At 52.5% G+C, this 12,321-nt stretch overlaps 6 protein-coding genes across 6 annotated transcripts; 3 read left to right on the forward strand and 3 right to left on the reverse strand.

The window, feature by feature from the left end:
* Positions 1-32: 32 nt before the first annotated feature.
* On the reverse strand, positions 33-1,123 carry BO66DRAFT_330771 (pyridoxal 5'-phosphate synthase subunit PdxS; the record flags this gene model as incomplete). Its single annotated transcript, XM_025644063.1, has 3 exons — positions 33-662; positions 750-932; positions 1,019-1,123. The coding sequence occupies 3 exons, from the start codon at positions 1,121-1,123 to the stop codon at positions 33-35; spliced, it is 918 nt and encodes a 305-aa protein (XP_025500545.1).
* A 531-nt stretch (positions 1,124-1,654) lies between these two features.
* BO66DRAFT_474046 (SDR family NAD(P)-dependent oxidoreductase) lies at positions 1,655-2,875 on the forward strand (the record flags this gene model as incomplete). The annotated part of the gene is made up of 4 exons (XM_025653105.1): positions 1,655-1,979; positions 2,041-2,277; positions 2,333-2,631; positions 2,691-2,875. The coding sequence occupies exons 1-4, from the start codon at positions 1,918-1,920 to the stop codon at positions 2,873-2,875; spliced, it is 783 nt and encodes a 260-aa protein (XP_025500546.1). The 5' UTR covers positions 1,655-1,917.
* A 346-nt stretch (positions 2,876-3,221) lies between these two features.
* On the forward strand, positions 3,222-5,094 carry BO66DRAFT_404509 (alpha/beta-hydrolase; the record flags this gene model as incomplete). The annotated part of the gene is made up of 6 exons (XM_025648938.1): positions 3,222-3,434; positions 3,502-3,732; positions 3,785-3,811; positions 3,847-4,306; positions 4,691-4,804; positions 4,898-5,094. 6 exons carry the CDS (start codon positions 3,222-3,224, stop codon positions 5,092-5,094), a joined length of 1,242 nt encoding a protein of 413 aa, XP_025500547.1.
* Positions 5,095-5,247: 153 nt separating this feature from the next.
* Positions 5,248-8,235, forward strand: BO66DRAFT_422684 (Zn(II)2Cys6 transcription factor; the record flags this gene model as incomplete). Its single annotated transcript, XM_025650065.1, has 7 exons — positions 5,248-5,280; positions 5,688-5,776; positions 5,832-6,621; positions 6,657-6,758; positions 6,809-7,604; positions 7,838-7,891; positions 8,162-8,235. The coding sequence occupies 7 exons, from the start codon at positions 5,248-5,250 to the stop codon at positions 8,233-8,235; spliced, it is 1,938 nt and encodes a 645-aa protein (XP_025500548.1).
* A 541-nt stretch (positions 8,236-8,776) lies between these two features.
* BO66DRAFT_422685 (type 1 glutamine amidotransferase domain-containing protein) lies at positions 8,777-9,531 on the reverse strand (the record flags this gene model as incomplete). The annotated part of the gene is made up of 2 exons (XM_025650066.1): positions 8,777-9,397; positions 9,457-9,531. The coding sequence occupies 2 exons, from the start codon at positions 9,529-9,531 to the stop codon at positions 8,777-8,779; spliced, it is 696 nt and encodes a 231-aa protein (XP_025500549.1).
* A 1,359-nt stretch (positions 9,532-10,890) lies between these two features.
* Positions 10,891-11,994, reverse strand: BO66DRAFT_330920 (alcohol dehydrogenase; the record flags this gene model as incomplete). The annotated part of the gene is made up of 2 exons (XM_025644070.1): positions 10,891-11,630; positions 11,709-11,994. The coding sequence occupies 2 exons, from the start codon at positions 11,992-11,994 to the stop codon at positions 10,891-10,893; spliced, it is 1,026 nt and encodes a 341-aa protein (XP_025500550.1).
* Between the last annotated feature and the right edge of the window lie 327 nt (positions 11,995-12,321).

Here is a 12,321-nt window from a genome sequence, read left to right on the forward strand (position 1 = left end):
CCACAGGTGAAGAGTCACTAGCTCAGAGCTCCTCACCACCCCAGTCCAGCCAATTTATCACCCTCCTCCAGCCTCTGCACATTAATTCCGACCATCGCCTCCCCAAGACCCTCACTCACCTCCGCAAGGACCTTCGCATCCTCGTAATGCGTAACAGCCTGCACAATCGCTCGCGCGCGCTTCTTCGCATCCCCAGATTTGAAAATCCCCGAGCCGACAAACACCCCGTCGCAGCCCAACTGCATCATCAGCGCCGCATCCGCCGGCGTCGCCACCCCGCCAGCCGCAAAGTTGACGATCGGTAGACGACCCCGCTCGGCCGTCTCCCGGAGCAGCTCGTAGGGGGCCTCGATCTCCCTCGCCATCGCGCGCAACTTGGGCTGCGGATCCGGCCGCGACTGGAGGATCGCCCGCGCGCGCATGATCTGGGCGTTCAGCGTCCGCATGTGTGTGACTGCCTCCACGACGTCGCCAGTGCCGGCTTCGCCCTTCGTACGGATCATGGCCGCCCCTTCGGCAATGCGACGCAGGGCCTCGCCGAGATTGCGACTGCCGCAGACGAAGGGGACCCTGAAGTTGTGCTTGGTGACGTGGTAGCGATTATCGGCTGGGGTGAGGACTTCGGACTCGTCGATGTAGTCTACGCCGATTGCTTCGAGGATCTGCGACAGATTGTCCGGTTAGACTTTGAGTCTGCGGTGCAAAGTATTGTATCGCTGGTGACATAATATTGAGAGCCGTTGACATACCTGACACTCCACAAAGTGACCGATGCGCGCCTTTGCCATTACCGGAATCGTCACCGCGTCCATGATCTCCTTGATCATCCCTGGGTCGGACATGCGCGCGACACCTCCTTGGGCGCGGATGTCGGCTGGAACTCGCTCAAGGGCCATTACAGCCGCGGCGCCAGCTTCTTCTGCGATGCGGGCCTACATTTAGGTACATCCAATCAGCTATTGGCCTCAGGTGGCGACTCACTCATCGAGCACACTGCCGCCACTTCGGAGGAACGTACCTGCTCGGCATTCACGACGTCCATAATGACCCCGCCTTTGAGCATCTGCGCCAGACCGGCCTTGACCGTGAAATCATTGCCGAGGGTACTCGTCTCTTGCGTCATGGTGCGTGATGTGGTTGGTGTTCGGAGCCAGGAAGTTGGTGCGGAAAGTCAAAGCTGACAATTGTGTCCACGTGCCAGGTTTATACCTCAGTATGAAGTCTGGAAAAAGGGGGCCAAAAGCTGAAAACGGAAGTAATTCCAACAGGGTTCAAATTTGGCCCACCATATACTTAGGATGTGGATGGATGGAGCAGTGGATGCAGCTATAGCGAGCATTGAGCGCATGAGCAACACTGCGGTCACAGCCTGTATCATCTTCCGTACCGTCATTGGTTTACTCTATCTACCCCCTGCAATAGCGGTTCTTGCCAAGCCTTCTAGGAAGTGTAAGGGTCAGATAGTGGGCTTCATTCTTGTGACTTGGCAATGCAGATGTGCTGAATTAGGGTTAATGCGGGGGATGGACCCGCCGCGCGCCTGTTGGGTCTGGAAATGGTTAGTTCGGGATGGACTCGGGAGACAAACTCAGTTGCCTAATCCGATAATCGACGCAGCCTCCCGGCCAAGTAACAGTATTACCTGCAATGGACTGTGAAACTGCGTGCATGTCGTAGATACTTGCAGATTACTGTCTCTGGTACTATCTCGAGCTATGACACATTATCTACAAACCGAATTTCGATCTCAACCCCTCAATCAGAGCCCCGCTTTGTATCTATCACAAACTATAAGTTGACGAGAAAGTTGTACAGAACAATGAGATCAAGTGATAATCCTGCAACCAAGAATAACAACCTCACTTTACTTTCTTCAGTTACGACTCTCTCTCCTCTTCCCACGATCTATACTGCATCATGTCTGATTTCTCGGGTCTCTCGTTGAAGGGCAAGACCGCCATTGTCACGGGTGCTTCGAGGTAAAACTCACCAACTTGAACAGCGGGGTGAAGAACGCATGCTTACACTTCTGCAAAACAGGAGCCTCGGTGCCGGCATCGCCCTCCTCTTGGCCAAGCGCGGGGCCAATGTGGTGGTCAACTACGTCTCCGAAGGCAGCAAGCAGCGCGCCCAGGAAGTCGTGGACAAGATCACCCAGATCGGCACGAAGGCCATCTTGTGTCAGGCCGATGTCAGCAAGCTGGACGAGATTCCCAAGCTCGTCGACGCTGCACTGCAGATCAGTGAGACAGGCAAGATTGAGATTCTCATTCACAAGTAAGCTCCGTTCGTCTACCCGTTCAGCATGAAACACAATCTAATATTTCTGTAGTGCTGCGCAAGGTCTCGAGGCCAACCTGGTAGACACCACACCCGAGTTCTACACCACGCACTTCGACTGCAATGTTCGTGGCCCGATCTTCCTCACTCAGGCTGTTGTCCCCCATCTGCCCCGCGGAGGTCGCATTGTCTTCATCTCCTCGGCTGGTGCTCGCCTCGGTGTCGCGGGTCAGACGGTCTATGCTGCTACGAAGGCGGCGGACGAGGCGCTGGTGCGGGTGTGGGCGAAGGAGCTGGGCCACTCGCACGGCATCACAGTCAACTGCGTCAACCCCGGACCGATTGCAACTGGTAAGTGTCTCTGCGCGCATATGGCTGAAGAGCGTTTCCTAACCCTGCTTCCCACGTAGATCAATGGTTCCAGAGCGACGAGCAGTTCCTGAAGGATATGGAGCCGCTCATTGAGTCGACCCCTGCGGCTCCCAGAGTGGGCGAGGTCGATGATATCGCCCCCTTGGTCGCCTTCCTCTGCAGTGATGATGCCAGATGGACTACTGGTGCTTGTTTGTCGGCCAATGGTGGGCTTTACAACTAGGCGGGGTCGCATGTATATAGCATTAAGCAAGTTTGTAAGACGATCTTTCATCCCTAAGCAGACAGTATAGATAGAGATAGTCCTCCAGTCATACTGCATTGAGTAAGAACGGGCACCATGTGTCCTTCTCACGGTGGCTCAATTGCCTTTGGTCAGTCTTCTCTAGTTGCGAGGACTAAGATGTCAATCAAAGAGATTAGCTCATGATTCTTGTCCGCACACCGAAAGCAGTATATATTCTGTGTCCCCCCTTCGCCTTTTGGAACTGATTTCTGTCTTTTCTTTCCCTCACAACAACAGCTCAACAAGCTTTCCTCGTGAGCCCGCTCGCCTCCCATCAACCAAGATGGCTCCAAGTCCGTTCTTCGATCTGATGAATGCCCTGACAGCGCTCGATGTCGATAAATTCAAGTCATTTAATACCATCACCACGCCATACAAAAAACTAAATGGAACCAATCAGTCAATCTCCACCGATATCTTTATTCCCAGGTCTATACTGCAGCAGCAACAACCCAGACAATGCCCCATTATCGTGCGGATCCACGGTGGATTCCTGGTAAGTAATCTCTAGTATCCCATGCAAGTCCTTCTCATCATTCGAATCACTCATTCAAACTGCCCAGATCACTGGTTCTAGCCAATACGCACCTTGGTTCTCGAGCTGGACTTTCGAGTACGCTCTTGCAAGCCAGTCAATCATTGTCTCGCCAAACTACCGCCTTCTACCCGAAGCATCAGGGCAAGATATTATAGACGATATGGAGGACTTCTGGCGATGGCTGCACAGCGAGCAGTTCATGCAGTCTGTCGCCAAGGCTGCAGGCCAGTCGTACCTTGTACCGGATCGTGACCGGGTGCTTGTTTTGGGTGAAAGTGCAGGTCCGACTCCCTATCTGAGCATTCCAGCCTTCCTTCTCCAAGGTCGTACTGACAGTATGTGAATCAAAGGAGGCTACCTAGCAATCCAGCTCGCCATCAGCCACCCGTCCGAGATCCGCGCCGTCATCGGCGCCTACCCCATGCTCGACTTCAAGGTCCCCTTCTACACGGACAACTACCCCAAACCTATCGTCGGGGTGCCCAACGTGCCAAACCGGGTTGTTGACGACCACCTTCTCAGTACCCGTGAAACCCCTGCGGTAATCACCGCGGCCGACCCGCCCGATAGACTACGGCTTGCGTTCGCGATCGTTCAGAATGGGCGGTTTCTGGAATTCTTCGGCTCGCCTGACGATTATGGTCTCTTTCCAATGGAGAGGATTGAGCGTCTTGCCGCCGCGGGGAGACTGGAACTCCCACCTCTGTTTGTATTCCACGGGGAGCAGGATTCGGCTGTCCCCGTTGACGGTACCCGGCGTTTTGTTGCCTTACTGCGCCAACTCTCGCCTACGGCGCAGGTGGATTCTATACCCAGGATGGAGACCATGGGTTTGATGTGGAGGCTACGCTGGAGACTCCTTGGCTTAGGGACGGGCTGCGGAGCATCTCCAAAGCGTGGTTGGACCGTGGTAATGTCCGGGGTGAACGTTTGTGATTCTAGGTATAGCTGCACTTATCTGTGAGGCGGAAATGTCTTAGAAATCGGAGGTTAGATGTGGGCAATATGGAACGATTTGATGGATTATTGGGGGTTGGAACAACTTGCGTCCTCTGCGCGTGAGCTCGCTGGATGAATCGCGTTGGCGGGAATACCAGCTTCGCCGACAGTATCCGAATTCGAGGAAGGGCGATATCGGGGTCGACATACGCCATGTGAATTCACTGTTTTTCTCTTCCTATAATAAGAATGCGAATTGATTGGTTATATGGTAGTTCGTGCGAGAAATACATCTAAAGGTGCTCTGATGGCTGTGATTCTTGTCGTACGGGATAGATATACTCCCGAGATATATCTGCAAACTTCCGGGAGGCAAGCGGGAGAGATCAGTAAGACATAAGTCGAGCTAGGTATTTTCGGTATTACCCAAGGCAACTCATCTTGAATTTTCTAGTCCAGCTGATGGCTTCTGCTCACCCAAGACACCCGAGCGCGCCTTGAGCGCGGAGATATCGAAGCAGCAAGGACGTCATTTGTCATTGGAATTTGTGACGGAAAATCCGTCGCAGGAACGGAATACCCGCATTTTAGTCATTCCGCTCAAGCATTCCGCAGGGAGGAGGCGGAGGGTGTCAGACCCGTGTTCAGAAATACCATTTTATCTGCTTATGACCATTGAGATAATCTGTCAAAAAGATAGAATGTCCACTTTTCTCAAATAGACCAAAGATTGCCCAATGTAATCGGAAGGATTTTCCAGTGCAGAATCCAAATACCAGAAGCTTTGGGCTCTCATACCCCTGGGAACTCTGATGTGAAAAAGGGCCTCAAAATGCCACTCCAAGGAGTCAGGGAGTCCTGTAAGGTAATTGACCTGTAAAGCTGGAATCCTGAGGCGGAGGCAACGAGGTATAAGATTTACCCCGCATACCTACCGTTAGGTAACTTTCGCTGACTCAGGTTCTCCGAGTGCCCACCACTTCGGACATGATCCGTGTTATGTCGGCTGGTCCGTCTTTCTTTCTCCTCCTAGACTAAACAGCCACGATGAAGACGTCGGACAAGGACATGGAAAATAGGCCCGCACCCTCAGCCGCACAGCAAGGTCAGAGACCACGAAAGATTCGGACGCGAATAAGCACCGCGTGCACACGGTGTCAGAAACGGAAAATCCGAGTAGGCTTTCCCCCGCCAGCTCCTCTCCAAGTGCCTGTCTGGCAGAGGCAAATGGAAATGGAACCCTTCGGTGAGTGCATGCTGACAATCCCATAGTGTGATGCTTTGTCACCAGCTTGCAGTGCCTGTAAGCGAGCAGGCGTGCCATGCATCGGCGGAGGAGCGTCACGTGAGTTTCCTCAGAGGTACGGCATGATTGCATCTGCATCTCTAAGAACAGCAACTGATCATGTCCTGAAGCTACGTTGCCAACCTACAGGCTCGAATCAAATGGCTCGAATCTATCATCCGAGACCACGTACCTAGCATCGACCTGACTGCCGGACCAGGCCAATCGTCTAGCATTGAGGGAGGTATTCCACATGGAGACTGGAACTCACCGCAGCAAAGCCGCGAAAACAGAGATTTTGAGTCTCCCACCGAGATAACTGATCAGATTGGACTTATCTCCATCACTAACGGGACCGATCTGCGCTATCTGGGCCCGTCTAGTGGACTATTTTTCACCAAGTTCGTCTTGGCTGGGCTTGGAAAGCGACTTCACGCCAATAAAAACACCACCCCGGATGCGAAAGCCGACAGTCTGGCCGTCCCATCGGATCTTCTGGTTCCTCAACCGAAAGAGCTGCCTCCCGATTCCAGGCATACGCGATGGCTTTCCCAGGCCTACTTCGACATTGTTCACCTTCAATTTCCCATTTTACACGAACCTTCGCATTGGGAAACCATCGAAAGGATCTACGCCGACGCCGAGGTTACCGCAGTGCACGAGTTCCAGGCTTTAATGGTCATTGCAATAGGTGCATCCATACTCTCGCGCCGGACAAGGGTCGTGCTATCAGCTGAAGGCTACTTCGCTTCTGCCATGAAGCTCGTGGATGACGTCATAAAGACTTCCTCAGTTGGTGCCACGCAATGTATCTTACTGCTTCAGATGTATGCGCTCAACAACCCAACATCAGGGCTAAGCCTATGGACCCTCCATCACCATGGACTGGCGTTGGCAATAGAGCTAGGGCTGCACCGAAATGTGCCGGCGAGCTATTTACGCCCGTCGAAAGGGAGATCCGCCGCCGCATTTTTTGGTGCACGTATACCATCGATCGGCTTCTGAGCACTCTGATGGGACGACCAATGGGTGTGGTGGATGAGCAGTGCGATCTTGATGTAATGTACTGCTAGTCCCTCCGATCTGAACCTCAAGCTGACTTGCTTAGTACCCGTTGGACGTCGAGGATGATCAGCTCAAGACGGAGCATCCGAGACCTCGACAAAGCAACGAGCCACTAACCAATATGACCAGCGCCGTTCATCTCTTCAAACTTGCCCGGTTCAACAGCGAGATTAAGTGTGTTCTGTACTGCGTCGATCGACAATATCCCCCATACACACAGCCGGCTGTCACCGACGCAGAGACCTGGAGAGTCGATATTCTGGCCCGCTTGCGACAGTGGAGGGAGGATATTCCGAGACATTCGGAAGGAAGTACACGGCATCACGTCAATCTGCTGACTGAAATTAAGTACCATGAATTGGTCATGCTGGTGCTCCGACCAAACCCTAGGATCCAGAACCCGGACAAGGCGTCTCTTCGAGAGTGCTTTTCCAGCGCCATTACCTGCAGCGCTCTGTACCACCAGCTATACGTTGCCAATTCGCTTCACTATGGCTGGATTAGTGTCCATTCCATTTTCTTGTGCGTGATGGTCATGTTCTACTGTGTTTGGAGCCCCCAGGACATTGCCGAGGACGCCGATCTTGACTCTTTGATGCGGGCATTGAAGGCTTCATCGGACGTCCTCAGCGCGATGGGCGAGTATTGGCCAGAGGCAAGAAGGAGTCGCGATGTTCTCGACCGTGTTTCAATAGCAACAATACGACGATTCACTCACCACGCGAACATCGTAAAAAGCAGCCCTGTATCCTCAGGCTCACAGGGCTCCACGACTGTTTCATCGTTTCTCCCCTCTGATCGCACCACCGATGGCAGCTACGTAGACCTGCCTTCAGACAGTGCCCCGCCACTTCAGCATGAGAATGCGGGCGTGGGTGATGATCTTTTTGGGTTCAACTACGGAGGCCCCGAGACTTCCTTCATGTCTGCAGATGTACTCTCCCAGTTCTTGGGCTCTGGTACAGATGTTATAATGGGCGACTCTTACGACTTCGATCAAATCGGGGATAGAGAGACTCTGGGGTGGCTCGGCGGAAATCTGCTTGATTTTGGGGGTTCACAATAGTTTCAGACCATGGATTAGAGGCCGTTCAAGTCACTCAATTGAACATCATAACATGGACCGGTCACAAAACTCTCATCTACCAATATGCTTGCCTCGAACAACGGAAGCACTCATGTCAGCGTCAAGCCCAACTTCGCATGCAAAGAGGATCTACACTGATCGGTTGTTGCCGCCTCTATCTTGCTATTCCTTCTTTTTCCTCTTGTTGTTCTCCTCTGAGGTATTCTTCAATCTCTCATCGAGAGATGAAGGTAGTCATCCAGTATTAACTTTTCCAATCAAAGTTGATAGCTAAATTAACCTTTTCATGCAAAAAAAAAAAACCCTTAGATAGGACGATACCATCGAGGCACTATCATACATGCATCGACGACTTTTCCTGGTCAGGTTTAGCCGACCACTGATTGTACCCCTGTGATATGCAGAGCGCAATTCTGATATCTTGGCAGGAATATTGCGGATGCTGCTGATATGCTTGAAGAACGAAACTTCTTTCCTTAGAACTTGGTCGATACCGCAGTCGCTCTCCACAGAACTCTGCAAGACGGGATATCCGATGGGCTGCCTACGTCCAAGGGTGTGGCCTGAAGTGAGTCTTATTTTCTCTACTTTCTTCTCTACTTTCCTCTCGTTGAATCCCTTTTTGCTTGGGCACTGCATCTGTTGCGCCATACAGTATGTCTAGCTCCCTACGTAACTCTTGTGCTACCGTCTCAAGCAGTATGAAAGAGAATATCTAGCTTATTTCAATTGAGCCACCGAGACACTAACAAAGACTCCCACCATTGTATAGATTCGACGTCCTCCTGTTCGACTGTGTTGGGTAGAGCTGCCCTCGTCAACTTGACACTCTTGAGACGCTCCGGTGTGCAGGGTCACACTCGGCTGTACTATAGGCCTATACCTATTGAGTCAGTATGCATGCAGCGAAAATCAGAGGTCGTACTAACCGACGGCGGTGGCCAACGCAGCGCCGACACCCTGAGCAGATGCGGGGTTCTGGCCAGTGATAATCTGCCCATCCACAACCACCATCTCCTTCCAGAGCGCCTCGGCCTTGACATAATCACCACCGACTCGCTTGACTTCGTCCTCGAGCAGAACAGGCATAGCCCCAGTTAGACCAACAGCTTCTTCCTCTGCGTTACTGAATCCGGCTGCCCTCCGGCCCTCGAGAAGTGGCTTGCCGTCCACAGTGGCATTGACGAAAACGATAGGGCCGTGACAGACAGCTGCAACAGTCTTGCCGGCCTTGTAAAACTCCTCAATCAACTTGAGAGAGTCCTCGTCCTTGACGAGGTCAAACATGGGCCCGTGGCCGCCAGGATAAAAGATGGCGTCGAACTCGGATGCCTTCCCAAGGAAGTCCTCCAGGGGCTTCGTGTTCTCCCAAAGCGCCTTCTTGGAATCGAAGAACTTGACCGAGATTGGATCGTTCGAGAAGTTCCTGACGGAACCTTGATCAATGGGCGCCACACCCCCAGCAGGAGAGGCCACGACGATTTCAGCCTTCGGATTGGCCTCATCATCCCCTATGAGGCGGTAGTAGGGTCGAGCGAACTCGGGCTAATGGATTCGGTCAGTGATCCTGTTTCCTGCGCACGTGAAAGAATGGAGAAGCTAACCAAATACCAACCAGTGGGTTTACCATTGTTCATCTCACCACAGCTGGTCAGGACAAACAGAATCTTGGGAGCCATGATTTATGGATGCTGAGTAGAATGACGGTTGAGCAATCTGGTAAGGGAGTAGATAAATTTGGGTGCAAGAAGTTCGATTCCCTGGCCAGCGTGAAGTCTTTATAGTGAACAAATTGCAACAGAACAATAGTATTGAAATTTGTCAGGCCGTAATCCATGCTGCTGCTCGGCAAGGAGCCTCCTCCGTTGGCGTCTTGAACAGAAGATTCCATGAGACGGTCGATGACAAATGTGATGTCTGATGAAGACCGTGTTCTTTTGGGATCTTGTCAAGAGTCGAGCGGGATATCCGCGTTCTCCACGCTGCGACGACGGAACCTCCCGTTCCATCACGTGATAAATCGCAATATAACACCCAGCAAAGAATTAGGTTCTGACAAGCGGACCATCGGCTGGATTATCGTCATAGTGATTCGGTGGGTCGAGCGATGAGATGGTCTGACAAATTTACAAGCCCGAAGGCCGAACGCGCACAATCGAGCGTCAGCCTCCAGCTCTATGGTGATTACCAATCGTTAGAGCAATTTCCTCGACCGCAGGTGGTGGGGCGGCCGCAGCGATGAGTACCGTGCTTGTAGTCTGGAGGTTCTCTGGAAGATCCACTACTTCACCTGGCTTGGCATGGAATATTATAGCAAAGTTTGTGATGGTTCGTCATCCAGCAGGTCGTGGACGACAGGAGAGGAATGGCTACGTAGGAACCACGCTGTAGAAATGGTGAGATCTACAAGAGCAAGCACAGTCATCGCAACTCCTCGGCTACCTGATCAGTTCATCATTCCGAAAGCCTACCTCCTTAGCATTTTACAACTATAATTCCACAATGTCTACTCAGGAGACTGCAAAGACGATGCCCTTGTCACCAATGGCGATAATGACCTAATCGTCCCTACCAAGAACTCGTATATTCTTGCCAGGCAATTGCCCCGAGCAGACTTTGCCATATTCCCCAGCAGCCACCACGGTCACCTATTCCAGTATGCTGCATACTATGCCAAGCTTGTCGGCGAATTTCCGGATGGAAAGCTGCCTACCGCACCATTTTCCGCCGCCAGCGCTCCCGCATTCGGAACCTACGGCCGATATAACCAGTAGCGCGAAAGCTGCATTGGACTGGATTACTTCTCTTCACTACTGCCCCAGGTATCTTCCTCCTACTGCTGGAGTTTCTCGCCTCCTCTGGTAGGTGGGCAGCTCACCGCCCCAGTCTCGCGTAGATACTACCTAGATAGCTGTCGGAGTCACCTACGCAGTACTTACTGAATACATATTTCACTGCAGGAATTTCTGGCAAGAAAGTGTGCTGGAATGATAGCTTATTTGAGTCTGTGTAGGAAGAGCGAGATCATATACTCCTTCTTAATTGAATACCAAAACACTGCGGAATCGAACAGAGCCTGATGTCATGCAGTCCACGGCCTTCGGAGCATCCCTAAATGCGAACCGCTCGATCATGCACCTGATGTCAAAAGTCTTGGCAAAGTCGATGCTATCCTCAGCGTCCAAGGCGTTACCCGTGAGCCACCCTTGAATCGCGGAAGTCCCCATGATGAGATCGTTGGTATTGAACTCCATGGTACCGGATGGGGATAGGAGGAGCATCTTCCCGGATGGTTGCAGTGCTGCTGTCAGAGACGTAACCGCCTTGCCATGGGAAGTAGTGGCGAGAATGAGCGCTGCACCGCCCAGCGCTTGGAGCTTCTTGACCGGATCCTCCGACCCGGTGTCAATGTACTCGTGGCCGCCGAGCTCCAGCGCCAGCTCCTTCTTTGCAGCGTTGGAGCTGAGAACGGCAACCTTGTAGCCCATCTTCCGAGCGTACTGAATAGCCATATGACCCAGACCACCAATACCCTGAATCGCTACTAGGTTCCCTTGCTCGATGTGCATCTTCCGGATCGCATTGAAGACGGTCAGCCCCGCGCAAAGCAGTGGGGCGGCCTCGGCAGGGTCCATGTCTTTGGGGACAGGGACCGCCGCTTCTGAGCGAAGCAAGACGTACTCCGCGTAGCCACCGTCGCGGCTGGCTCCGTTGTATACAGCATTGCTGCATGCTTGAAAGAGGCCGCGGCGGCATGACCGACAGACGTTATCGTGACCTACCCTATGTCTTTAGCATTGTGATAATACCCTGATACAGGTAGAATTGTCAGTGAAGAGGGTGGACCTATGCTCACCTCCAAGCCATGCCCCACCAACTCGTTGGTCGAGAGAGAACCCTTGGACTCCCTCGCCAATGGCAACAATGTCGCCAACGATCTCATGACCAGGAACGCGGGGGAAGAGGTTGTCGCCAAGTTCACCCTTCTGGACCGCAACGTCCGTGAAACAAACACCACATGCGCGAACCCGGACAAGTATTTCTCCCGCTGTGGGTAGCTTCAGCTCAACGTCGCGGAGCTCAAGTGGTGCGCCGACCGACGCGATCACCCAAGCTTTGTATGTTTTTGGCAGAGTCGGCATTGTGGAACAATTGATGATTCTGTGTTTTCTGTATGTGATAAGAACACCACCCTCACGAAGACCTGAGGCACTCCCAACTTAATATATGGCACTGAATCCGAGTGTCCGCAAGCATATCGTTTCCACCGCCGCAAGCACTTTGTTCGGACATTCCGCTCCGCCTCAGGACTCTCGCCGACAACCCCGTCGGTCTTTGCCCCCGGTCTTTTTCTTACAAAGCACCGCTGAATTACTATCGAAAATGATGTAGTGCTGTTCGCTTCGACTGCTTAAAAACCACCATTCTAGACATCATGGCTAAAGGCTGCTATGTGTTCGGTCCGGAGT

This window comes from Aspergillus aculeatinus (genome assembly GCF_003184765.1).
Source record: "Aspergillus aculeatinus CBS 121060 unplaced genomic scaffold BO66scaffold_48, whole genome shotgun sequence".
Taxonomy (NCBI): Eukaryota; Fungi; Ascomycota; class Eurotiomycetes; order Eurotiales; family Aspergillaceae; genus Aspergillus; species Aspergillus aculeatinus.